The sequence below is a fragment of the Aphelocoma coerulescens genome, chromosome 1 (assembly GCF_041296385.1).
Source record: "Aphelocoma coerulescens isolate FSJ_1873_10779 chromosome 1, UR_Acoe_1.0, whole genome shotgun sequence".
In the NCBI taxonomy this organism is placed as follows: Eukaryota; Metazoa; Chordata; class Aves; order Passeriformes; family Corvidae; genus Aphelocoma; species Aphelocoma coerulescens.
This window is the reverse complement of record NC_091013.1, coordinates 18,921,506-18,949,216: the sequence shown is the minus strand read 5'-3', so window position 1 is coordinate 18,949,216 and position 27,711 is coordinate 18,921,506. Positions and strand designations below refer to the sequence as shown.

General features: G+C 38.7%; 1 protein-coding gene across 3 annotated transcripts; it reads left to right on the top strand.

The window, feature by feature from the left end:
- Positions 1 to 279: 279 nt before the first annotated feature.
- Positions 280 to 24,786, top strand: PRPS2 (phosphoribosyl pyrophosphate synthetase 2). 3 transcript variants are annotated; one of them, XM_069003547.1, is made up of 8 exons: positions 280 to 438; positions 10,100 to 10,283; positions 12,911 to 12,931; positions 16,255 to 16,353; positions 17,842 to 17,966; positions 20,480 to 20,653; positions 23,485 to 23,644; positions 24,502 to 24,786. In XM_069003547.1, exons 1-8 carry the CDS (start codon positions 317 to 319, stop codon positions 24,592 to 24,594), a joined length of 978 nt encoding a protein of 325 aa, XP_068859648.1. In that variant the 5' UTR covers positions 280 to 316; the 3' UTR covers positions 24,595 to 24,786. The 3 variants fall into 3 exon arrangements, with proteins under 3 accessions (XP_068859648.1, XP_068859651.1, XP_068859657.1); XM_069003556.1 differs by lacking the exon at positions 280 to 438 and adding an exon at positions 9,657 to 9,741; XM_069003550.1 differs by lacking the exon at positions 12,911 to 12,931 and having other exon boundaries at positions 281 to 438.
- Positions 24,787 to 27,711: the final 2,925 nt, after the last annotated feature.

The window sequence follows — 27,711 nt, the reverse complement described above, 5'->3', positions numbered from 1 at the left end:
GGTGCGGTACGGCCCGGCCGAACGCTGGAGGAGCCACCGACTGCACCGGGCTCGGGACGGGGAGAAGGGGAAGGCGGCGGCGGAGGAGGCGGTGGCAGCCACGCCCCCGACCGCCACCCCGTGCCCGCGAAGGGCTGCGGGCCATACCTGTGCCCCGCGGCGCCCCGGCTCGCCCCGCCCCGGTCCCTCCCGCTCCTGGCGGCGGGGCGGGCCCGCAGCGCCGCTATTTGACCCCGCACCGCGCTCCCCGCGCTCCTCTGCCGCTCTCGCCGCAGCCCCGAGCTCGCCCGCCCGCCCGCCCGCGCTCGCCCCCGCCATGCCGAACATCGTCCTGTTCAGCGGCAGCTCCCACCACGACCTGTCCCAGCGGGTGGCGGACCGGCTGGGGCTGGAGCTGGGCAAGGTGGTCACCAAGAAGTTCAGCAACCAGGAGACCAGGTGCGTGCCTTTTGCCCCGGCCCCCGCCGCGTGTTCCGCTCTCACGCCCCGCCGGCGTCACGGGCGCACCCCGGACACACCCCCGCGCCCGGGCGGCTGCAGCGCCGGGTCCCGCCCCGCTGTCACCCCGGGCTGGCGGCGGGTCCCGCTCCGCTGTCACCCGCCCCGCTGTCACCCCGGGCTGGCGGCGGGTCCCGCTCCGCTGTCACCCGCCCCGCTGTCACCCCGGGCTGGCGGCGGGTCCCGCTCCGCTGTCACCCGCCCCGCTGTCACCCCGGGCTGGCGGCGGGTCCCGCTCCGCTGTCACCCGCCCCGCTGTCACCCCGGGCTGGCGGCGGGTCCCGCTCCGCTGTCACCCGCCCCGCTGTCACCCCGGGCTGGCGGCGGGTCCCGCTCCGCTGTCACCCGCGCCGCTGTCACCCCGGGCTGGCGGCGGGTCCTGTCAGGGCGGCTGAGCCGGTGCGGGACCCGCCTATGGATGGCTCGGTCCAGATGCAGCCACGGGGGCATGGCGTGGTCCGGTGTGTCCTGCCCGGCACTCCTTCCTCCCTCTCCTGTCTCCCTCTCCCTTCTTCCCTTCTCGGAGCACGAGCACCCACCGGAGGTGTCCCGGCTGGCTTGTGCCGGCACAACTCGGGCGCGCTCCCGTCGGGAGCTCCTTGGCCAGAGGAGGGCCGGCACGACCCTGGCCGGGTGAAGAGCATCCTCTTTGCTGTGGGGCGGGAATGGTTTTTGCACAGGCAGCCCGTCTGCAATGTCGGGCGCGTCCCACCGCTCACAGATAATTAACTGTGCAGTTGATCAGCTTTATCTACCTAAAGATAAAAAAATAATCTTGGTTTTATAAACTATAGTATGCTATGTAGTTTTGTAAGTAGGTCTGCATACAGACCTACTTACAGGCAGATACAAGAACAGGATGGTGATGCTGGATTAGACATTTAAAGCAGGGCCTAGGTCAAACCACACTTGCACAATTTGTTGCAACTGGTCTTTATTTTGCATTAGCAGCCAGGTGTGTGTGTGGTGGACAAGCTATAGCTCCTGTAGGGCTCCACTCTGTAGTCCAAGGCTGATGGTTGTGCATGAGAGTGATACAATTTGTTGTGATGGCCTTGGCTTACTCTGCAAAGTGCAGTCATCGCGGGTTCCTGGCCGGACAAACGCGGAAAGTGACTTTGGTAACAGTGCAAAAAATCCTGTGTAAAACCATGAGGACAACCTGCTCACCTGACGTCTGAGAATGTTCTTGATAATGCTTTTTCTATCAATTTTGGGTCTCTTTACTAGTGTGTCATCTTAGCTTTCTGACCCAACTATTTGATTTGCTCAATATTAATGAAGAATTTTAAATTGAAGTGACAGTGGTATGTTCATCCCATGAGCTGGTAAGACTGCAATTGCTTCTCTATATAGGTGTGTGAGTCTGATTCTGAAACAAGCTCCTGCTCTAAGTAGCTGGCTAGTCTTTGAGCTTCTTGTATGTTTATTTTGATCTGTTCTTGTTCTGAATCTCCTGAAAAAGCGTGTTTTCATTGCTTCCTTTGAAAGATTAACATGATGTATTCTAAAATTGCTCTCACAAAGCTTGTCCTTCTGTCTACATTTTTGCATTCTCAGTGCAGTTGCTCTTGCTCTAGTCATGCTCACTGGCATTACTATAAACCCTCTTCCACTGGTGTTTATGCAATCTAATGTTTGCACACCCTAACTCTTCTATTCATTCCTGATTAAATGAAAGCTTAAATCTTCTCTCAGTTCTTTCCAGCCCTATACTCACTTTATTGCTCTTTGATCTCTTTTCTGCATGATAAAACTTAACTTGGGTATTTGGTTGCATGACTTTCTTGCTAACTTGTCTAATTTTTTTTAATGTTTGTTCTCCAGAGACATTTATCTTAATCTGTGCTTGAAACATAGCAGAAATAAATTGACTACAATTTCATCCAAGGTAGAAATTTATCTCCACAGTTTGCATATTTATTTATAATTAAATTCTGGGCTTCAGGATACAATAATCTGAAGACTGTCATTCCACCTATTTTTCTAGGTAGGGAATATTCTCTCTGCCATTAAAAAGGAAGGTAGTGGTGACTGCAGTATGTCAGTGGTTTGGCTAATCTAGTAGTGCCAGTTTATTTTTTTAGGCAACTAGCGATGTAGTGTGGTACAGATATGAGGAATGTGTATTTTAGGAACATTATTTCTGGTTGCTTCTGTTGCAACACTGCAAGGCTGACATTATCTTTTTTATTTCTTTTAATCCCTGAACTAAAATGCCTTAATATTCTAAATCTTTACATTTTGGGGTTTGTTTTTTTTTTTTTTTTGCTTTACAGCTTCCTTCTTTTGAGATTCTGATCTGAAGTTCTTGTTTCCCCTTCAGCAAGTAAAGTTGTATCCACCATATAATATTTCAAGTGGGTAATTTTTTCAATATTCTTAGCAACTTTCTTCAGGATGTTGAATTTCCAGTTTTCACGACTAATGTTCTTAATTCCTCAACAATGTATTTGAAATTAAACTACAGGTAAAGTTTATAGTTATGCAGAGAAGTTCTTTCCTGAGGCATCTGAATTTTCAGTCTGTCTATTCTGTAAAATTGTGTGTGTAGGTAAGCAAAATAGGACTTCTTCCTAGATAAAGTGAATCCAGCATGGTCCTTTCTTTTCTTTAATTTTGTTGCATTTTTAAATTTATAAACAAGTGTACTGGCATTGTGAAATACACTTGCAGTATTGCAGAATACTAAAACCTGATAGTTAAAAAGCTCAAAAAACCTTAAACCTTCCAGGGGCACTCTAGCAAACCCCCATGCAAACAGGTGAGCCTGGGCATGAGGCTCAACAAACTCTTGCTTTTTCAGATCTGTTAAATTAGCAAGTTGCAGAGATGATTTATTTTTTGTTCAAAACTCTGTTCTGATGTTTGCTGCATTCTCTTAAATATAAATGATGCATAAATTGATAACTGTGTGCAGCCCCAGGCTTAAATCCTTGCAAAAGGTCCTAGCTGGAAGCCTTTTACTTGAGAGTTGTAATTAGTCTGGCTTGCAGAACAGAGTGGAGGGAAGAGTTATTATATATTTTGCATTATATTTCAAGTCAAACAGGTTTTAGGTTTCAGTCCCAGTTCTCAGAAGTTGTAAGTGGGTTTGAGAAACTGATGCTGAGGTCAGCCAGGGATAGGACCACCACTGACAAGCACTGTGGCTAAATAGCCAGTGCCAGTATGTTTCCAGCTCCAGAACATTTAAAATGGGAAAGGCTTCTCATTTTTATCTGTACTGAGACTGGTGTATCTAGAAATAATATTATAGTCCTCTTTTGATTTAGGCAATCAATATTCTTTCAGGTTCTGTAGCTGGTAGATGTAATGTCTGTGCGGAGAAAGTGGGGGAAATTGATGGCAGACTCAATCACTGCCCCATTTTTTTTCCTCCTTCCCTTTAAACTGCGTGGAAATGTTTTCCTTCAGCTGGCTACTAATGTCAAGCAACCCTATCAAATGCAGCCCCAGAGCTCCTTAATAATATCTGGTTGTGGATGATAACTCTTAGTATTCATAGCTTGTGTGTCAGTTAAGTGCCAGCCACAATGTCATGGTAGGAGCTTGGGTGGCACCACCTTCTTACTTATCTGGCAAAATGATAAGGGCTGCAGTGGGGGCTTATTCAGTTTATCTTCTTCAAACCCCATAAGCCAACTGTCATCAGCAGGGTTTAGAGGCTGGAGGAAGAAGAAAGGAATGGAAGTCCTTAAACGGGACTGTTTAGCCTCAGCGTCATGAAACTGTTTGACTGCCATGTAACAGACGCATGCAGATATTAAAAGTGCTGAAGCTTTTTGCAAAATTGTCTTCAAATACACTGAGGTAGCATTTAATTAGAGTTGCTATACAATTAAACCCCAGTGCAGATATTTTTGGTGAGTCAATTGAAAAAATATGATTAAATTTATCACTTTGTAAATAAATTTATTTTCATACAAGATAGGGCATTCTTCCTTCTGTAAAGACTATTTATTTTAATTCTGCCCTTGAAATACTTGTTAATCTCAAAATGGAGAAATTACTCATAGATGGCATTCTTTTGCACACATCTTTCCTGGTGAAAGAAGTTAGTGCTCCCACCCATTCCTGTGAGGTTCCTGGCTTCTTGCTGTCAGATTCACTGGCTGAAGTGAGTAATAGATTTTCTTGACCCAAGAGGAAGGGAATTGAAGTCCTGCTTGGCACATGTGAGTTTGAAGGCTTCCTACCCACAGCCTTATTCAGCTGCTGAAGCTGGATTGTTTTAGACACACCAACTTAAAGCGTATGTCATTTAGCTTTTACAGAAGGAAATGTGGAATGACTACAATAGGGATGTTGTCTGCTGTATGGGGAAAGCTGTGCTGTTGATATAAGGGCTATTTTCTTGTGAGTAAATAGACTAAATTGGATGTCATGGGCTGATATTTGATCCTGGAACTTAGAAAAAAGTAGCTGATGTTTCCCTAGAGAATTCATTCAAGGATGGGTTTGAGTCTCTATTTCACACAAAGTGGGGTAATAAAACCAGTTTGTTCCATGAAGCAAACAACTGAAAAAAATCAAGAGGAAACCTGGAAACTTATATCTTAGGGATGTATGATTTGTCACCTGGCTTTAAGACTTCCTTCTTATTTCCCCATCAGCATTCTTCAATTCTTGTACTGCAGTTGTCTCAGATGAGACATGACCTCACCACATCTCGTGTAATCTGGTTCCTTTGGGTTCAGCTGATGTGGAGCCATTGAGCTGTATCACCCTCACTGAGTAGATGGTTATGGTGTTTGCAGATCCCTAATCGTGGAATGAGCAAGCTCAGGTCATAAACTGCTGCTAGAACAGCTGAAGGCAGTAGGGATTAGGGACACACTGGGATGTGAAGTGTTTCTTCATACTGCCCTGCTGCTGAGCTAGTGATTTCCAGCTGGGCCGGTTGTGGTCTGCCTCTGTCAGTGGGGGCAGTTGTTTCCCTCTCTCCCATCTTGCCTGCACTGTCATGAGCAAGAGGAGGCTGGAGAAACAGATTTTACCAGCTTGGCTGAATAAGGTAAAATTTGGTTCTGGACTGCACACTGTATGTGCTAAAGCCACAACAGCACAGTGTTTTGTTTGTATAGGGAATTGAAGACTCAGCAAATACGGCCATTTATTGCATTGTTAATTTCTCTGAATCGGAAAAGGCCCCAAATCCTTTAAAGTTTTTGATTTGAGACTTTCACTTTTTTGACCTTGCCAGATACTATGCACTTCTATCTTTGTGTAGATGCTAAATATATGAAATTGAAACAAAACAAACCAAAAAACCCCAAACAAACAAAAACAAAAAAACCTACAACACTTCCTACCCCCTGCTCCCCCCTAAAAAAAACAAACAAAAAACCCCCAATATGTGTGAATAATGGCTGAAAATCCCATGTGTCCTTAGCTGCAGAATTTGGTACTGAGCCTTTGAAGAGTTTTTGCACATGTTCAGGCCTGTTAGACATTTGTTTACAAATTTTTGAGGGTAGTTTTTGGACTGAATGTAGCTAAACCCAGAACTTGCTCAAGAAAAAATGTTTTCCTCTTGTGGTGGCAGGCTGTGTGCCAGAGTAAAGGGCAACAAGATATTTCCTATCTTCTGGTGTTTACCATACCAGTGCTCTGCATTAGAACTGGGCAGTTGTTAATGGAGATACAGCAGGGGCTTTGTCTTGGAGCTGTTAATCAAAGTGCAAGAGCCTAGAGTTGAGGGGAGACCATGGGTGCCAGGAGATATGGGATCCCTATAGACCTAAAACCAACTCAGGCATTTTTATTGTTTCTTTGTTGTTTTGGGCTTTTCTGGTACCCACTTTGTTATGTAACATCATGTCAGTTGAAGTATTTGCCCAGAAAGTTGAAACTCTTGAGTTGAAAGACTTTACTCTGCCAAATGTGTTCCCAAAGGTAAGAGGTCAAACACACCCTGCTGCTCAGTGCTTGCCATTGGCTAGGTTTCAATGAATTGCAAACTCAGCATGTGGATTTGTTTGACCACTTTTGAGATATTGATTCATTTGCACACTGTATGTGGACTCTAGACCTTCATTTTTGGCCTCTTCTGTGGGTACTGAAAGGGCCTGAAGTACACATCTAGTTTATTAGCCTCTAATTTGCTTGAGAAATCTTACTTTTTGTAAGCATGGCTAGAAACTTAATCTGCTGTAATTATTTTTAAAAATACATAGAGCCCTTCTAAGTGTATGATTTGAACATCCTAGTTATGTATTTACATTATTTACCATTGTAGTCTGGCTCTACATACTTATTCCTCTACTCCCCCACAGCTGTTTGGTTTTTAGTTAGGACATACAAATTTATAATTCCCATCATTAAGCTCAGTTGGGACTGCACTATAAATCTAGCTCAAAAGGAGCTCAGTCTGCTCCTGATTCTGATTTTTGCTTAATGGTGCTTCAGCCATTGAAATATGTTTGTAACCTAAGTGGGTTTTATGCTGTATCCTTAATTCATGGTTATTAGCCTGTCCAAGTTTCTACTTATTAAATTGAACTCTCAAATCAGCCTTTGCAAGTTGAATGTAGATACTTAAGCTTGGTATTCATCATGTCCTGTCTTATATGTATCTTTCCCAGCTAGAACCTTGTGCTTCTGGATGCCAAGCAACTGGCTCAGAGTTAATTACTTTTGTGGGCTATTGATTTCTGTAAATTTCCCTTTTAAACACAATTGTGTGGTGTCAGGACTTTTAATGTACAGCTTCTGTTGACTCTTCTTAAACAGAAATTTATTTAAACTGTTACCAAATAGCTGAATTTGATTGAATTGCATAAAACAAACAGAGCTTGTAATCTTGAGGCAAAAGCTTATTCTTGTGTCCTTCCTCTGTATCCTGACTATGTGAAATTGTTTAAATAACCTCACGAACAGTTAATAAGGTCATGACAGAGATGGGGGAATTTAGTAGTAGTGTTAATAAGATAACTGTCACAAAGTTTGACTGCTGTTAGCTTAGATAATAGATATTTGAGATACAACATTCAAATGCCTGATTCTATAATCTGCAGTCTCTTATTGGTTGCCTGAATATGTTAAAAAACCATATTTTTATGTTTTTACAAAAAAAAAAAGGGACGGGGCAAAAAAACCAAAACAAGCCCAAATTGCCAATTCCCTGCCCCCTGACCGCCCCAGTTAAAAAAAAAAAAAAAAAGAACACCACCCAAACCCCCACCAATGTGGTTAGCACAGGCTGTATCTGATGGAATACTTGCAACACAGTGACTGGTTATCTTTTACTCTCTGGCTTGGGGAAGGTAAAATAGGCAGCTGTGTGTGTATCTGTTGGTTGAGTCTACACAGTTCCTCTCAATACCAATCTTTGAGACGGTAGATAATAAGAGATACTGATCTAGTGCACAGCTCTCTCATCTTGACTGGGAAATGTGACTACTCACATTTCTGTGTGACAAATAATTATGGCATTCTAGCCATAAAAACATAGCTACTTTTTTTTTTTTTTTTTCAAATGCACTAAGAGAGAAAGAAGTAGCAGGTTTGTTTCTAAGTTGTTTACAAGATGATGTTTATTGGTAGCCCAAGATCATTGGAAAAAGATACAATTAATGACAATGGAAAAATCATCTTTTCTGGCCCACTATATTAACCAGACCTATATTTATCTGAAAGTATATTTGTTGACCTTCTGAAAATTGTTATTTTTTAGTGATGTGCATAGAAGTGACAGTTTTTATAAGACTAAAACAACTCTGAGTGTTATAATTCAGTGTTTTTTCAGTATATAGTGAACATTAAGATCATGTACTTTTGTCACTCAGCCATTTTTTTCCCCTAGCATTTAATGTTAGACTGTTAAATTAGCTGTTCCTTTTTTTTCTTAAGTAATAAAATAATTTTTCTTTGGACATATTCCAAAGCTGTGGTGTGAGACAACACTCACTATAAAGCAGGTCTAATTGCTGAGTCAGGGTGCAATTAGAATTTTTTAAAGCCCTCTTGATAACCACAAAGGTATAATAATGATTGAGGCCACATCCGTAAGCTAGTGAGCAGATCCTTCACATCGAGCTGGATTTGTGCTCAGAAGGGCTTCTACTTCAGCCTGGCTAATTTTTCCAATCATGTATCACACTTACTATCTTGCTGAAAAAATGTTATGTTGACCAAAACTTTTTCAGCTCCAAAAAGGGACACAAACTAAGAAAATATTTTGATCAAAACAGTTTTCTATGAATGGCCTCATTCCATTGATCAAAAATTTAGAGAGGGAAGTAACAGTTTTGTGACTAAAAAATTGTGTCTTTGTGGAATGATGAAAGGCTCCAAAATTTTGGTTTCCTGACATATGCCCAGATGATTCTGTACCTGACACCTCTTCCAGAGACCTGGTGTTTGTTTGCTGGTTTGCTTTCTTTCGACCTCAAGAAATCCTCCTTGTAGCATTCTTAGGCAAAAAATGTATTCCATTAAGGAATAAAGTTAAGACAGGATCTTCATATAGCTTGTTTGGGACTGCAGAGAACTTGAATAGGGGAGCTGAGAGCATGTACTCAACTATCTTGATGGTGATAAATCAAATGTGTGCTTATCACTAAGATGTTGAAAAGCAGTAAATTCCTTTCTGTGCAAAGCTCATGGGTCTTACACAGGATTCTGAGAGCTGATAAACAAAACTTGTCAGGACAGTGTTTGACTAGAATAAGCCTCAGCATTGAAGGACCCATCAGAGAAATTATTCTACCCACATCTGGGCCATTTGGATGGTTCCCAGTCAGAAACTTCTTATTTGTGTCTTGGGTAAAAATGCAACTTTTTAAATAAGGGTTCAGTATATTCTAGCATTTAAAAACTGAGACTAACATAGTAGAGCATGGGTTTGCAAGGTCTGATCACTTAATTATTTATGAAGTCTGTATGTTTCATGTACATTGTGCATGGATTTAGGGAAAATGAAGGTTATTCTGCTGTGTTTATATGTAAGTTTTGGAGTAACAGGTGTGAAAAGTTAGTGTGGTTCAGCAGTAGATGTCTTTTGCTTGGATCTAGAATTGAGAAAGAATGCACATTCAACAGTTTTGTTTTATTTTTCCTGTTTGTTTTTAAGCTCTATTTAATTTTTGACTTCTGTGGTGTGAGCAGTGGTTGGTCCCAGAATTTGTCTTGAAATCTGTGGAAGAACAAAAAAACTTAGATACTTCCATAAGGAACCAAAGCATGTAAGCACTGTTAGAGCAAATAGAACTACTGACACAACATGAGAGTTGAGCCATGGTAAGCTGTTAATTAGCAGCCTTCTTAGCTTTTCTATAAGATTTTTGTCTTTTAAAAACACTTTACTTGAACATCATGGTGTAGATTTTATAGCTGTAATTACATGTTGGTTGGTGCTGACCTGATGAAGACCATATTGAGGCTAAAGTAAATTTTAGACTGGCTTATATTGAAATGTACTTTGTGTCAAGGAGGCTGTTATCAAAATTGCTGCAAAAAAAATCCTACTCTAAATGGGAAGTTTACAGAAAACTTAAGGTAGTTTGTTAAAACATAACTGGGTTTCTTTTTTTATTATTTTTTAGTAATACTTTTCCAGTAATTCAAGTGTTGAAATTATCATCTCCTGCTCTTTCAGTGTAGAGATTGGTGAAAGTGTGAGAGGGGAAGATGTGTATATTATCCAGAGTGGCTGTGGAGAAATAAATGACAACTTAATGGAACTGCTCATCATGATCAATGCTTGCAAGATTGCATCATCCTCCAGAGTGACTGCTGTAATTCCATGTTTTCCATATGCCAGGCAAGATAAGAAAGACAAGGTAGGTAAGAACTATGTCATTTTGGAAGGCTTTTGTTCAGTTTGCTCACTTGAAACTTTTGGAGATGAATAATTGTTTAAGTTATTAGAAAGATTTCAATCTCACCCCCTCCCCCCCCATCCTTTTCTCTTGGTAAAATGTTCAATTATTTTATCTACAAGTGAATGAAGTGAGAAGATAAATTATCTTTTTGCCTGTGTTTTGATAATTGACATGCCTTCAGTTTGCAAAAGTAGGTATATTCTATGTGTGTGGTATATTGCAGAGTACTTTGCTAGCAAACTCCATCTTATGGGATTGTTTATCATCCTTTTTCAAAGTTCTTTGGTTTTTTTAATCCCTATAAATGGAGAGAGGACACCTTTTTAAGCATTTTAATTGCATGGAATTAAATACTAAATTTAAAGTGCTGTAACTATTATGTAGGTAGGTTTTATCATATATGGTTAAACAGAGCAAAATGGAAAGAACTGATGAAATCCACAATACATAATGGAAATTAATAAAAACAATATTTTATGCTGCCAGACAGATTAAAAAAAAGTTTTTATATCTGTAGTAACTACTTTGATTTATGAATACAAAAAATTGTATGGAAACCCCATAAATGCTCTACTGATTTTATTGCCCTTTTCCTGAATTTGATCTGTCATAACTGATGAATTTATCAGTTCAGCCAAGTTGGTAACGCAGTAACAAACCCTCTGTGGGAAGTGAGACTGATTTTAAAAAATACAGAACTAGACTTTCTATCTCTACTATATATACAAAAAAACCCCTTTGATAGGTCATGTGAATGGTACTTTTACCTAAACTCACTTGAAAAGAAGTAATAAGAAATGTGAATTTGGCTTTAAAGATTGGATTGCAATGATTGTATTTTTGGAAAATTGTCCCTCTCCTTTACTTCCTGTAAATGGACTGCCCCTTCTCTTTCACTTTGGGCATCAAGCAAACCATTCTGAAAACCTTCTGGTGGTCTTTATATTCTTTTAGATAAAAAACGTAACAGGAGTGAAGTAATGGAGAAGCTAAAAATAATACCAGTTATTACAAAATATGTAATAGTCAGCCTGTGATATCTAAGAACAAAACTAAAAAAACTTATTTTCTGGTATATTAATTCTTTAAGTGCAGGCTCTGTAATACCATGCTATACTATGAAGTGCTGCTTGTTATACTTCTAAAAATGGAATTCAGGAGTTAAAAAGTAAAACCCTATTCTTTGCCTACATCTCTTGGTACTTAATTTCTGCTGTGTTTTGTATTGGATGATGCTTTCCCTTGATCAGAAGGGGTGAAATACTGTACATCAAAAGGGTTATTGGTACCTTGAAGGGGTACCAATAAGCATTTTGTTGAAAACAAGGGAAAGCATCTCACTATGTTTTCATTTCCCACTTCATTTTGGGAAGTTCTGCTGTACCATCTTCTAAGTTCTTGGTGTGGGAAAAGGAAGAGTATATTCCAAATTTTCCATGCATCTAAATTGTCTTGTCAAGGCTGCCCAAACTCCATGCAGCAGATTTCCAGAGACAATTTAACCCCCCAGTGTGGTGGCAGAGTGCGTGCCATCCAGGAGCATTTCGTATTTCAGAAATGCCATCTGAAGATAGAAAGCCTAGGAAAGTGATTTTGATTAATAGAGATTTTGAGATTTTTTTTCCAGACTGTTCTCTGTGTGTCACTGAGTTCTGCAGCTGTAGGCAAAATATTTTTTTGTGGCTTTTTTTACCCCCGCTCTGTTTTGCAATTGAGAAAATGTTTGCCGTCTTTGGAAATTAACCTTGGTAGTTGAGCTCCATGTTGCAAAATAAGCTATAATACAGCTGTCAACATTGGGCAGCTTATTGACAGGGACAACTTCCCTCCTGCTTGCATCAGATCACTTGGTCTTTGACCCATGATGAGGGCACAAGCTTTGTGTGCTGCCTGAAGTGTCAGTAAAGTGCCAGCCATTTTCTTCCTGTGATCATACATAGATTTTCTTCTATGGTGTGTGAAAGACGTTGCTGTAGTTTGCTTGACTATGAACTGAGGCAGTATAATCTCCACTAGATGGATGCTGTTTTCTGGTTTGAATTTAAGTTACTGACTTTAATTCATTAAGAACTAAATAGACTGAGTCCTTGTTACTTAAAATAACCATGTCTTTGTCATACCTCTGGTGCAGTTATGATTCCTGAGAACAATGAAAGTGCTCTTCATTTATTTATGTAAGGAGAGGGGCTTGCAGTAAAAATCTTAGTTTGAGCAATCTAACCTACTCTGAAAATTTTAGCACTAAACCTGGACTATCTTTAAATGAGAAACAGACTTAAAAAGAATAAAAGGCTTACTGAGAATGATAAAAAAGTCAGTAAATTAATTTAGATTCAGTCAAGTGCTGCCCTAAACTAGAATACTTCTGATGCACAAGCTAGCTAAACTTAAAAGTAGCTCAGATGTTCCTGTGCTTTGACCATAACTGCACTTACACATCCTCTAATTATGCTAACCTTCCAAGCTGTGGGCAGGACACATTTATGTAGGATGCTGCAGAGATGCCTTTGAGATAAGTTAGAAGTATAGTGACAGGTGAGTTTGGTGTTCTACAGCTCATGTAACTTTGTTTTTTTGATTTGTAGAAGGGGTCCGTGGAGCGTTGGGTAGGTATCTTTTTTTTTTTTTTTTTAAATCTAACACTATGCATTTCCATTAATATGGCCTTAAAGGGTGAAACTTACTGGGTTACATTATATATAACTAGGAACCTTTTCAGTTTCACTTCTTGATTTCAGTTGTGTTTCACCTAGGCCATGACAGTAAACCTGTGGAATAATTTGCTACAAGAAAACTCCTAGATTCTAGTTAAAAATTTATTTGGACGTTCAAGATAATGGCTGTCAATTTCTGAGGCTTCAAAGCATATCTCATTTTTGAAATGATAAATTTGGGTAGTACATTAGTGACCATTCAGTATCCATACACTTCACAACTGGCTTTCTTGGAAGTGAAAGTTCCAGTTATAAATCTTTGGGCTTTCTTTGATTTCCTATTTTTTTCCTGTTCAGTGTGCATGTGACGAATATTGAGCAAGACAATGTACTAAGAAGCTTAAAGGCAACAGAGCTTTGATCTTGATGGACAACTTTTACTTTCAGCTATGCGTCCTTTGCACAGTTTCTCTTGTGAGGTTGTTCATATTAGCTTTGTGGATTCCCCCTGCCAGTGGTAATTCAAGTGATTTCTTTCACAATTTAGTTTTTGTGCATAATCTAATGCTGCATTTCACACTAATAATTCTGAAAATAATCTAAAATTACATCAAATAATTGAACAATGAATACTGTGAATCTGTGTCCTTATCTCTCTCATCAGAAGCAAGCCTTACAAACTACATTATAAGGAAAATCATGAGTTCTCACCCACCTTTTTCATCCAAGTTTCTGTATAATGAGGCCAGGTTGTCTGAGGTTCCCATGAATACACTTTCTTTGATTTTAAAATAATCTTCAATTTGGATCATATTGTAGCACAAAACTTATTTTCTATGCAAGCAAGAAAATCTTAAATGTGTCATGTGGATTTTCTTTTAATGCACAATTTTGTATAAAGGAAACTGTCAGCTGCAAACTTTTAATCTGCTATTAGCCCATTCTTGAGAAACAGGTACTCGTGTCTGGCTATCTTTCCTTCCAAGACCCTCTGTCCATCAACATGTAGGCAATCTGTGATGTGTGCATATCTGCTAAAACAAGTTACCTAGTGGTAAAACTTCAAGTTCTTCCTTCTGGGAAGGCAGCCTGCAAGGCCAGCAGCTGAAAGAAGTACCAACTGGTAATGTATGCATTAGTATGTGATGCAGGAAAGTATTTTATTTGGGGATTTTTGTGATGGTGATACTCATGATATTGATACATGAGACAAACTGAATGGTATTCCCATTGAACAAAAATGAAAAAATTAGACAAAATTCAGTGTGCTGAATGGAGTGGAAATGGCAAACCATGCTCTGAAAAGAATGTAATTTGCCCTTAGCTGCTAGCCTGAGCTAGTTACTTGTTTCTACCAGGGTGGCTGGTCCTGGTTTGCCATTTTCTTTTCCTTCTTTTTGAGCTGACTCACCTGGTTGCTGGTTCAGACAAGTCCTAGTGTACAGCACAAGGGAAGTCTCTAGCCTGGAAAGATAGGATAGTACAAGCAGGAGAGCAAACCTCTCATTTCAGCTTTACCTGTTAGTCCAGCTTAGTGGACGCATTAAACTAGATCTTTGCAAAGAGTTGGTAAGAGAACACTGCAACAGAATGAAAAGAGTAGATACTAAATATTTCTTTTATTAGATGTTGACAGAGATTTGAGAGTATTTTGAAGTCCAGCTTGAAAATGTCAGATGCTAAAATGAGCTGAAGTAATCAGGAATTCAAATGGCATGAAAAAAATTTGCTGCCAATAATAGAAATATCCAGAAAGCTTCAGACAACTTACAGAACTGAACTTAAATGAAGAGCAGCATTGTCCTCAGTAAGTAGAAAATCAACTGTGCTGAAGCACTAATGATGATAAACTGGAAGCTGTATGCATCTGAATCACAGAGATCCGGGGGAGTGCTGGCTGTTGCATCTGTTTTCTCTGTAGTGGTGGTGATGATGTGTGTCCCTCTAAAGGGATGGTTTTCAAGATGAATAATTTCAGTCATGGTGGTGATAAACTTGACCTAGCCATAAAATGAGACTACAGTATCTCAGTGTCTATTCTGGAAGTGTTGTCAATCTGCAGGTTAAAACAGAGAAATGCCAAGTTTCCATCTAAACTAGCAAAAGTTTTGAGGAAAATATTGGCTTCTTGATAGGACACAGATGGAAAAGCATCCAGGCTAAATTGTCACTGATTCAGCTCATTGTCACTTATGCCCTTGAGCATCAATGGAAGGGAAGCAGAGATACTCTATAATTGTGTGTATGGTGTGGAAGGAGAGGAGGTTCCTAGGAGATGAAATGAGGTTGTTTGATAAAGAGATGTAGCAGGAGAGAATACTGTGCCAGCAGAAAACAGTCTGATATTGAGATGGAAACTCTGACTTGCAGTTCTGCCTTCATGCTAATGTTATTGCCAGCTATTAGCCTTATTTAAAGATTAGCAAAAAGAAAGCAGGAGGTTTTGGTTAGTGTTTCTGTTAGAGAAAACTAGGTTTTTGCAGAGCTTAAAAAGAATGCAGAAACTTTGGAGTAACTAAAAAAAAGTGAGGTATCCTCCAGTCATAGTTTCATTTTTTTTGCTTGTTTGTTTGTTTTGCATCCTTGACACTTTTAAAAAGCTGTTGACATTGGCATTAACTTTGCTAATAAGATTTTTAGTCTTCTTTCATTCTTTCTTCTTAGGATTTCTTCACACCCCCCCCCCCCCCAATCCCTTTTGGGAATTCTAGACTCCTAATTGCATCCAGGAATTAAACATAATTAACAAAAAAAGGGTCAGGTTAGAAGACCCCTGACACCAAGGATCTGCTACAAGCTTTACTGTATCACGAAGAAATGCTTGATACTAACATTGTTTTAAAGCAGTATTCTCAAAAGTTGGGTTCCTTTTGCCTTCGATCTTTGGGTTTTGCAATGTTTCTTAGAACAAGACAGAGTTGTGTGTTAATGTAGAGTAGAGGCTTACAGAAATTAAGATTGTCTTTATGCTATGAAAAAGCTAGCTGAAACTTTTAAGTAGAAGAATTGGAAAACTATATCCCAAATTTTATCTCTTTAATACAAAGCATTATTAGCCAGACTGTGCAAACTGATTTAGATATTCCTAAATGCTTTACTGAGTTTCAAAACCCTAGTAGCAAGATTGACAGGCTAGTTTGGCTAAAGTTCTGCAGCTTTTCATATCTAGATTCCCAACATTGTAAAGGAAAAGAAAGAAAAATAACTAATCTTCTGAATCCTTGCATCTAGTTGAAATATTTTTAAAATGTAAACTTTTGTGCTTTTTTCCTCAGAGCCGTGCACCAATCTCTGCAAAACTTGTTGCCAACATGCTGTCAGTTGCAGGGGCTGACCACATCATCACCATGGACTTGCATGCTTCTCAGATCCAGGTAACTGTTGGTTCTTACTAGTTGTGCCTAGAAGCTCTACTGAATTAATGTGACAAACTAATACTAATTCTCTGGGTTTTCGGTCATTGTTTTGAAAGACTATGTACAGAATTCTCAGGGTTCAGAGAAAGTCTTGCTACATGTTTCTAATTAAATTCCCTTTTAGAAAGAGACCAGTCTTGATTTTTTGGGGGGACTTTGCAGTTACTTCAAATATTTGTGCATTGGAGTCTTTGGTAGAATTTGCCAAGTCTAATGTAAGAGCTTCCAGGACATAAAATATACTGGCCTGGGGCAAGTTCTCTTAATCTTAGCCTTGTCAGAGATTATAGTGTTGCCCTAGGTAGTTACAGCCAAGGGTGTAATAGTCTCTTAAAATAAGTGGAGATGGAGCCTGGCAAACCTTATCTAGCTTACTGCTGAATCCAGCAAATCACAAAACCTTTGCCTCAGACACAGAGCAGACATTATTTGTCATTCTCATGTGTACCTTGTTTTAAGGGAACTTATTTTTTATAGAAAACACTGTATCTTGCAGTTCTGGCACTCACATTTAATCAGAATTTCTGATTATGCTAGACGGCTGTCACATAAATAAAAAGGTCTAAACCAGATTTCTTGTTTTTACACCTTGTACAAAGATTCCATTTTAGTTTGAATCTTCGCCATGTTGAAATACTGCTGTTAATGTCAAGCAGTTGAAATTTATGGAAGTTGAGTATTATTCACTGGATTTTTTTGAGAGCTTTTCACCATCAAGAATTTACTTGATTGCCTGAAGGTGATCATCTTTTCTGATTTTTATATCAATTGAGAACACCCATTATATTTTTCACTACTCTTGGGCGATATTTTTAGAGGCCTCAATATTTATTTGACTTCAGCAGCACTTGACAGTAGTATTGATGCCTTAAGAGGCCTCCTAGAAACAGAGACTAGACAAGAGTAAGGGAATAAAAGTAGGTATTTATTTGAAAAGCCTTCAAAGGTACCCCCTGGGGACCCAGAGGCTACTGCCAAGATGGACCCCAAGATGGACGACAGGTCACGAGTTCTTCACACTTTTATAGGTTTGGTTCATTTGCATAGCAGGGTTAATTCTCCAATTAAAGCTTCAGTTAATGATGTAATTCCCCTCAGCTTGCCCCTCTCTCAAAGGCTCTTGGTTTATACTTTTTGGGCCCAGGACAGTCTAGGTATCCTTGAAGACCAGGCCTGGAGAGGTTTTGTTATGTCTACCCAGCATGAGAGAGCAGAAGTTAACAGGCTACAAGAAACTTCAGAGTTACACACTAAGCAGTACAGGATTTGAAAAATATAAAAGTTAAAACCTAAGGCATCAGAATCAGAAGCAGAGTTGAGCCAGTGTAAAATAATAATAAAGTTCTACCATTTATGAAAGGCAAAGGCTTGATTCTTTCCCTTTGTCTTCATTCTGGGTGAGATGAAAACACATATTCATGAAACTCTCTTTCTCTTTTGGACTAGGGTTTCTTTGACATTCCAGTAGATAACCTGTATGCAGAACCTGCAGTCCTGCAGTGGATTAAAGAGAACATTCCTGAGTGGAGAAACTGTATCATAGTCTCACCTGATGCAGGTGGTGCAAAAAGGTACTGTACAAGCCTAAAACTATCAGATTTACATATAGTTAGTGGTTAACGATCTAGTTTGTCTAGTCTTCTATATTCCTCTATGAATTGTACAAGATATGGGGTACATCACTGATGAATCCAACTGCATTGTGAAAACAGAACAACTAGTTATTCCAATCTGTTCATGCTTGAAAACATTCAGGAGCTTTCTATACTCTAAAGAAGATATTTTTCTCTCTCCCTGGATATGGCCTCATTAGCTGAATCCCTCCACCAGAGGGAAGAGATTTTCCTGCTGCTTGCTTCTTTAGTCCAGTTGCTGAACCTCTTCCTGCTTCGCTCTGGAATTGCCTAGGCTTCCCTTCTCTGTCAAAGCATATGGCCTATTCCCACTGTACCTGCTGGCATTTAGGTAAGAGCTTGCTTGACTTCTCTTTTTTCTTTACATTATTTCATTCCAGATGTAAACCTGTTGACCCTAAGTTCTGCACGATAAATACTAGAAAAAGGGAATGAAAGTTTGAGTGGTGAAAGGTAAAAATAGAAAGCTTAGTTCATTGGAGTCTTTCTTCATTCACAGCATGTGTAACTTATTTAGCAGACTCTGTTTTATTTGGTATTGATTGAGTATAAACCAGTGCCAAAGCTCAGAAGTAGACTGGCTGGTGAGGTCATAAAGCATACCATTGAGGCAAAAATGCTTATTTTCAGGTTTTATTGCTCATGCTGCTGCTGCAGAGGGAACAAAGACAAATTAAGTAAAACTCCTGTAAGCCCATAGCAATTTAAATGTCTGAAATATAGTATGGGGAAAAATGTGAAAGACTGTCATAATTTGATTTTAATTGAAGTCCTTGAGTCTGTTGTGAGTGTTCCTGTTGTAACGATTTTTAAGGAAATAAGACTGAGTAGAACTCCTAGTTGTTCCTTTTTAGATTAATCAAGTTAAGGATGTGAAGACCATAGAAAGCATTCTAAAAAATCACTTAGTCAGTTATATTTCTTTGTTCATTCCTATCAGGATACTGTTACTTTTGCATTTGGTTTTTATGTTGGTTGTTTTGTTTTTTTAAACAAAATACAATCTTTGCTTAGAATTCAAGTCAGATGACAGCATTTTTTTCCCCCTACCAAATACTTGTGCATTATCAAGTTAATCATAAGAGTTTATTTTTTGAGGATCGCTCTCACTGTATTTAATATAGATACAGTCCATCTTTAGTATCTTTCTGTTGTCATCTTTAGTATCTTTCTGTTGTAATGCAACCAACCAGTTTCTGGTGAAGTAGGGGTAAATGTTGCTTTCAATAAATTCATAGCTTCTCCTTCACCTCCAATAATATAATGTAAAGAAAATTGTTTGGCCTTTCCATTTAAAATATGTAGAACTTTAAAATAATTAAAGAAAAATTAATAGAATGTGAAAATTGAACACAAATTATCTTAAAATTTAAATCCGTAAGTATTAATTTTTAAAAAATCCATTTTCTTGCACTCATTTAAAATATTTGAATTTTCTTTTGTATCTTACCACTTGCTTGGTTTTACCCTAGCTTATTAGATGTTGCAGCTGAAATAAGGTATGGAAATTCTATTGATATCTTAATGCCTCTGAGGTATTGAGACTTGCTGTGAAATTACACTATTCATAAAAAATGCCAAAATTTGGGATTTTTGTTTATCATCCATTTGTTGACACACAGTAACTGAAGACACCTTCATATTTAAGTGGTAAAGAAACAAAACTGTATTCTGTATTAACCATGCACGATAATAACCTTGTAAACAGCATTCTAAACATAGGCTAAAAAGACAGACTACAAGGTTGCATCAGCATTTAGAAAAAAGCATGGAGTGGTTTATTACCGTGTCTTTATACCTAAGAGCTCTATTATTTTAAACAAACTGAAAAAAGTAATCAGAAGTCTGTAACAAGTTTATTATTGGAAGTTTGTTTGGCCACCAGAGGTCACCCTGAAGGGTTTTAAAAGATCTTTGTCAAGCAGGTGTATGCTAAGGGAATTATTAATGAAGTAAGCTACTTGATTACTAGTCAAGTACTGTGAAATGAATTATTAATCACTATTAACTTGGGGTTTTTTTCCCCCTTTGGCTTAGTTTCAAATCCTGCAATGGTATTTTTTAGTTAGAATGTTAAAGTGCACATTCCCGTAGGCTTAGAATTGACTTCCCCCTACTTTAAATTACCTAGTGTGACTAGTATTGCAGCAGCTTAATAAAAGTTTGTGAATAGCTGAAATGTTTTCAAAGCCAGGCACTTAATGACAGGCAACCAAAGTAAACTCAATTAAAAAAACAGGTTTTTGGGGTATAGCTGAAGACATTCTGATTGTATTTATTAGCAACTAATTTAGTTTGTTTCTACCTGTGTCACTCCTTGCAAAAGCTTTTGCTGTGGTAATTTGAATGCCAGAAGATAAAAACTGTGTTTTGTGACAAATACATATGCATGACTGTTTTTTCTTTTAAAATGGTTCTCTAAATGTGGTGTATTTCTTCCTGCAATTTAGGGTTACTTCAATTGCTGACAGATTGAATGTGGAATTTGCTCTCATTCATAAGGAAAGGAAGAAGGCAAATGAAGTGGACAGAATGGTCTTAGTTGGTGACGTGAAAGACAGAGTAGCAATTCTTGTTGATGATATGGCTGACACATGTGGCACAATATGTCATGCAGCGGACAAGTGAGTATTATTACAATCTGGCCCACCACCTCACTGTACTGTTCTCACTCACTGCACAGCTGATGAATGAAGTAATCCTCAAAGCCTACAACCCAACCTGACCTCTGTAGCACTGAGTTGTTCTGACCCTTGAGTCTATAGGTCACAGTTCTGTGATTCAGCTGTGTCCTTCTTTAGAACATGAAACTGAGAAAATATTTACAGAAATATATGATCTGTACTTAGGAAGAGCAAGAATAAATAAAATGTCATATAACTTGAAAAGGACTTGGGCCATTTAGTGCACTTTAGAGTTCCAAGGCAGAAGCAACAGATAAAAAATCATTCCCTCTTTGATCCTCATCATGGAGCCTTTCCACTCTCCTTTCTTTCACAATCTTTGAAATCTTTCACAAAGCTTTACTGGATTTAACACTGTAAAGTATTTTCACCACAGTGTTCAATGCAAATGTAATATTAATTTTGACTGTACCTCTTAAGTATAAAACTATTGTCCTTTTCATCTGAGGAGGTGAGCATAAGTTTTCCTGTCTTCTGTCTGAAAGTTGGTTGAAGAGTTCTAATTTCCCCCTAGACTTGAGTAACCAGAGTTTGTTCAGCCTTTCCACAAGGTTTGTAGACTTCTGCTCAATTGTGATGCCTTCTGGATTCCTTCCAGGTGTTCTACTTCTTGAAGTGAAGCTTGTGAATATAGACCCCCTATGTTAACTAAGGCTCTAGCAGTGCTAAGTAGAAAGGATTATTTATGGTTTTCCAGCTGCCTTTATGCTGCTGCATTTCAGGTTAGTAGTAGGGCTGGCTCATGTTCATGTGGTTCTCAACCATCACCCCCAGGTCCTTTTCCACCAGGCATCTTTTCAGCCTCTCTTCCCTGAGCCTGTAGCACTTCAGGGGGTTGTTGTGACCAAAGTGCAGCACCCAGCACTTGGCCATATTGAACCTCATACAAATGGCCTCAGCCCATAGATCCAGCCTGTCCAGAGCCCTCTGCAGAGCCTTCCTGCCCTCAGGCAGATCAACACTGCCACCCAACTTGGTGTTACCTGCAAACTTAACAGAGGGTGCCCTCAATCTGCTTGTCCTGGTCGTTGATAAAGATGTCAGATGGTATTGGCCCTAGGGGAACCCCTCGAGTGACTGACTGCCAGCTGGATATAACTCCATTCACTACCACTTTCTGTGCCCAGCCATCCAAACAGTTTTTTACTCAGTGAACAGTATACCTGTCCAAGGTACAAGATGCAAATTTCTAGAGGAGAATGCTGTGGGAAATGGTATGAAAGCAACATGGTGAAGTTTAAGTGAACTAGACATTCGTGGTTTGAAGTAAAGATAATCCCATGAGTTTACATTCTTTAGTTGCAGACTTGCTGTTTGCACCTATATAAAGGATGCAAAAAAACCTCATGGAAGAAGGATTCGTATAGTCTTGAGTTTCTTTTCTCTTTCATGGAAATTTGATGAAATTTTTCAGACATGTTGTGTAGTTGTTTGCTATCTGCATTCTAATCTACATCATGCCTCAAAGTATTCTTCTAAGCTGTGTCATTTGTAGATCAAAATCACAAATTGCCTAGCCAACTTTTTTTTTATACTCTTGTGCATAGAGGAAGTTAATTCCTGTCAAAAACCTTTATTTCTTTCCTTTTTTTGAAAGAAGCACTCTTTATTTACCTACAGTATGTTTCTAGAGACCAAATTCTAAAACTGCCAATCACTTTCAATGTATCTGCATTGTTCACTAAGATGCTTTTGATTGAGTAATGCTGCCTTGTATCATGTTCTTGGCATGAACTAGTGCTTTTCATTAATGTCAAATCCAGGTGGGATGTACTTTGTGTATAATTAGACATGCTCACCAAAATACTCCCTAGAACTCTTTTTATCTCTGCAACCTAGGTGCATATCAAGCAGATGAACTAAGAAATATATTTTCAGATACAGCAGATCAACTTGCTTAAGTACAAACTCAAGTACACACACTTGATAGACACTCACCATATTGGAATGCATACTCCTTGTAGGCTGCAGCTACTAAATGGAGTACTGAAAATGACCAGGAAACTTCAGTTCTGTTAAGGCATTCAAAATGAGATGATGTTTCTGTGGTTTTGTCTTTTTTTTCCCCTTATGCTTCCTCCTGTGCCTTTGTGATGATCTGATAAAATGCTGTTCCTCAGGGCCTCTGTTTATAAGACTAGAGAAGCAAGTAGGACATAGCTGAGTGTCTGGAGGCATTGAGGCCACTAGAAACTAAATTAGGATATTTTGACTCATTCACAAGGTGTTCTAGTTCTTTGATTTATACTGTTTTTCCTCCTCATGCACCACTTCACTGTGTGCTTGGATCAGCAGCATGTCTTCCCACAACCTTGCAGTAAGCTAGGCTTTTAATCATTAACATTTCTTCTTCCTCAGAAACTCCTTCCAAGCAGAACTGTTTGAATTGCAAATGAAAATAAAGGTAGACAATAATGGAAGCACAATAGAGTTGTGAATACTGCCATCCAACCTACTTAATTTTTTGCCTGGTTAAGATAGAAAGCTTGTACTGGAGCTCATTTTTATGTTGTGCTGATATGGTCAAAAGTGCAGCATTTTAGGTTAGTATCACTGATGCAAATAACTTAAATTTAATTATAATTTTTGTTGGGGATTTTTCTGAGACAATTCAAACTTTTTCAGGTTATACAAATATCAGAATTATTTTGTAGATATTTTATATATAGGACTTAGTAAGTAAAATGCATTTTAGAGATTTGTATCCAGTTTCATCTGTAGCCATGTATGTAAACATGCATCACAGCATGCTATTTTTGTGTGTTCTACAGGTTAATGTCTGCTGGTGCTACTAAAGTTTATGCCATTCTGACTCATGGCATCTTTTCTGGTCCTGCCCTCTCTCGGATTAATAATGCATCGTTTGAGGCTGTTGTGGTAACTAATACAATCCCCCAAGAGGAGAAAATGAAACATTGCCCAAAAATACAGGTACAGTGGTATTTTTATGCCACTTCTTTAGACTCAAGATTTGTATTTTACTGTTTATTCATGCTAGAGTTTGTGTCCTGAGAGAAAATTAATATTAATAAATACATTGTTTGCAAAGCATTTTGCTAAAAAATGCTAAAGAATTTTTTTAAGGGGATTCAGGTAATACAATAGAGCAATGCAAAATATTTGGTATTTGCCACACCTTGAGTGTGCTTGATTGTGAAAGAGTAACAAATGTAAAATCGACTGGCTTTTTTTTCTTTCTTTCTTAAATCAATATTAATTATACAGTATTTGCATGTAGGAACTTAGTTATTCTGTTGTGGAGGCCACAGAAATCTTAGACGACTTTATTTTTTCTTGAAAAACAAAAATGGAATTGTTCTGGGAAGTTGTGTCCCACTTGGAGGTTTTCCTTAGTACAGAGTGAAGAAAAGCATAAAAGATTAAAGTTTTAAATGCATTTTTAAAAGCTTCACATTTATTTGGTATTTATTGAAACAAGGCAAGCACTTTAAAAGGTGTACTTCCTTTAAACTGTATTTGTGTCAAGCAGACACTGCCATCTGATGGCAATAATAGTGGGGTTTTTTGACAGCATGCCTTTTGTCAGAAGTCCTCAAGAATATGACTGTTCAGTGATCCTAGTCAATGCTTTCTTACTCAATTTTTCAGTTCTTACTTGGTATTATTGCAGTTCTCATATATATGTATGTTCAATGCCTAAGCTTTAATGTTATATTACTTCCTAGAAATAAAAGCTACAAAGATAGCTGGAATGTTTGTGTTTATAAACTGCATAGTTTATTGCTCTTGGCATGCCATAAAACTTTTCTTCTCAATTTTTATTTCAGTTTATTGACATTTCCATGATCCTGGCAGAGGCAATTCGAAGAACACACAATGGTGAATCTGTGTCTTACCTGTTCAGCCACGTCCCCTTGTAACTGTAGGGGATTACATGGCATCTTTGCAAAGGTCTCTTAAGCTAGCACTGTTTTTAACAATGCACCTCAACCATGAGAAATTAGTATCTTTGTACAATTCAAGAGCTTGTATGTTTAATTATTATATTTGTCTTGTAATTACCATTTGTTCTTTGTAAATGGGCAATAAATCTCCATCTTGCAGAAACCTTATGAATTCTCTTGAGAGTCTAGAAGTCTTATGTCTTGTGTAAGTTCTTCTATGGGCCTATTCTCACTTTCTGCTAAACTGCTGCATCAGATCCATTTCTCTATACAGAACTACAAACTGTTCACAGTACTTAATGGGATGTATATGTGTCAGATCATTTTCTGTGTTAATCTAAATGCTACAGACTTAAGTTTCTTGTGTCTATTAATCTGTTGGGTAAACAGGTGGGATTTTTTTGTTTAAGTGCTATGAACTATGAGTATTTTGTAAACTGTGATGAGATTAATAAACCCTAAGGTCATGTTAATTTTGAGGAACTGTTGACATATACATAATAGTAACCATTTTGATACACTTCATGTTCATTTTTTTTCCCCAAAAAATATTTGGGGCTGCTGTTTGTAAAGCTCTCATTACATTAAATTGTTTGCTTAACATCTATTCTGTACCGTTGCTATCTTCAGTTGTAAGATTAATGTTTCAGGATTCCCAGTATTATTAATATTACTTATCTAAATAATGGCCAAGCTTTAATTGTGAGTAGTGTGGTGTAAATTTCATTTTTTCTTTGTGGTTTTTGACATTCCCTGATTGTGATGATAAGAATAATTTTTTAACAGCTTTCCTGTTAATATTGTAAAGGTTTATTGTGCCAAGTCCAAACAGAAAATTTAAACACACTTATAGGGACTGGTCTGTACCGTGGTTGAAAAGTATTTGAAAATTCAGGTTTTTTCAAACAGCACAGTCAATGGATCTTCTTCAAATTCCTATTACAAAATACCACAATACTTGACTGTGCAGCCAGTGAACTAGGGTACAGTAACTAATCTTGAAGGCTTTAACATGAGAGAATTAAAATCATTATGAAAACAATTTTTCCTGTTGTATGATAGGAAAGCTTATGGTTAAGTATGGCTAATGCAGTCAGTAATGGATTGGGGTGGGGGGGGTCGGGACTCAAAATTGTAATGTTGTAATTGGGTCATTGAATCCTATTATGAACTGTTTTCAGTCTTTCTGTTAGAAGAGTAATGTGTATTAAAATACTATTATTGCACCTAGATCACAAGAACTCAAGTTTCCTACCTGAAATTGCAGTTTTTAATTACAAAAGCATTGCCATATGTGAGAGATGCTTCCTTGCTATAGTGCTGGATAAAAAAGAGCCTTATTTCATCCTGACTTTCTTATCTGGGGATATATTTGTAATAATACATGAATGTATTATAATGTGAATTTTTCCACTCCAACTAAGAAGGTCTTCAGAAAGGCTATTTTTTTTGTTTGTTTCTCTGAGAATAAATCTATTTGGTCTTTTCTTTTTCCCAATAATTTTCTATTGTTTCTGAGAAATTAGTTTTTCTCCATGAAAATGAGTAAAACAGAATTTCACCTGTACTGCTTTCAGTGATGAATGCAGAAATAGAGTATGTAAACTCTTGTGCTGAGAATTCAGTTCAGCTGCTAGTTCTCAGAGAAGTTCCTCATTAGAGTTGAATTTTCAGAACTGTGTTATAGCACAGTGGAAATGAATTTACAGTATTGTTTTATTTGGTAAAGAAATTTCTTAAATATATGATCACTTAGCCCACATCACTTTGCATTTAAATTGTTAACCACCAAGTGTGTGGCCACATAATTATACCAAGTTTACACCTGAGCACTATGCAAAAGGCATACAGTACATTTAATGCACAACTCAGATGATTTTTACGTCAGCTTGTTGGAAGCAAACCCACTCAACTGCATTTAACAGGGTGAGATGGGGGAAAAGAGCAGAAGGAAAATTGCAGAACTAATCTTACTGTATGTGCTGCATTTTGTGCACCCAAAATGCTTATGAAGAGTTACAGGTGACTTCCAACAGCTTTGTGAAAACTGCCTCCATTCTGACAGAATTAAAAGCCATGGGAACAGAAAATGGTGAGGTGTCTGGTGTTTAATGCTGTATGCTTCCTGGTCCCTGCCTGGATTCTGGTCTGAAGATCAGGTGACAGTTTAGCCTGGTGGGAAACATTCCTCTCTCAGCAGCATTCTTTTGGGGTAACCAAAAACTACCACATTAGATAGCTGAAGGATTTAGCTCATATTTTTACATAAAATTTATATTGTTTTGTTCCACTGCCCTAGTGGTAGTATACATTTTTGGCTTTCTTGGTAAGAGTATTTGATTTTTGGAGCTTTACTGGAAGCTCTTGTCATAGACTCACAGTGGTTTTAAATGTCAAACACTCAGAGCCTGTTGCTGAGGCAGTGGACTATGGGGAGTGAAACCTCAATGTCTTTCTTGTAGTGAGGGGCCCAAAACTGAACTAAGAGATAAAGGTTCTCCTTAGCCCTTCTTTGGCTGTTAATGCATTTAGAGGAACACTTTTTATTCTCCTTTTCTGCAGCTGCCAGGTTGATTTCTATTTGACCTTTAGACCTTGTCATTTTCTCTGTGCATTAACTCATGACATCCTCGTAAACCTCCTGACTGGTCTACCCCATTTTCCAAAGAACATGAGGATACAACCCCAGTCCAAACTCTCCTTTTCCCCCTGAGTTCCATCCAGCCAAATCTCTCTGTTCAGTCAGTTTTTCTTCCCACCTGCCTGTCTTTGGCACATGGGGACAGCCTGCACCTTGAAGATTTCTTTCTTGAAGAGTGTCCAGCCTTACTGGGCTCCTCTGTTCTTCAGAATTGCCTCCCAAGTGACTCTGTCACCCAGGTTCCTAAAAGGCTAAAGTCTGCCCTTCGGAAGTCCAAGGTAACAGTTCTCCTTATTGCTCCAAGTATCAAAAACTCTATTACATGGCCAAGATGGCCTCCAACCATCACATCACCCACAGGTCCTTCTCTGCTCACAAACCTCAGGTCCAGCAGGACACTTTCCCTAGTTGGCTCTCACCAGCTGTATCACAAAGTTATTGCTGGGGTTTTA

Excerpts from the sequence above, each read along its gene's own strand:
- PRPS2 (XM_069003547.1), top strand. The coding sequence starts at position 317 with ATGCCGAACATCGTCCTGTTCAGCGGCAGCTCCCACCACGACCTGTCC. Across the intron at positions 16,354-17,841 it reads TGCATGCTTCTCAGATCCAG|GGTTTCTTTGACATTCCAGT; the intron begins GTAACTGTTGGT and ends CTTTTGGACTAG. Across the intron at positions 23,645-24,501 it reads AACATTGCCCAAAAATACAG|TTTATTGACATTTCCATGAT; the intron begins GTACAGTGGTAT and ends TTTTTATTTCAG.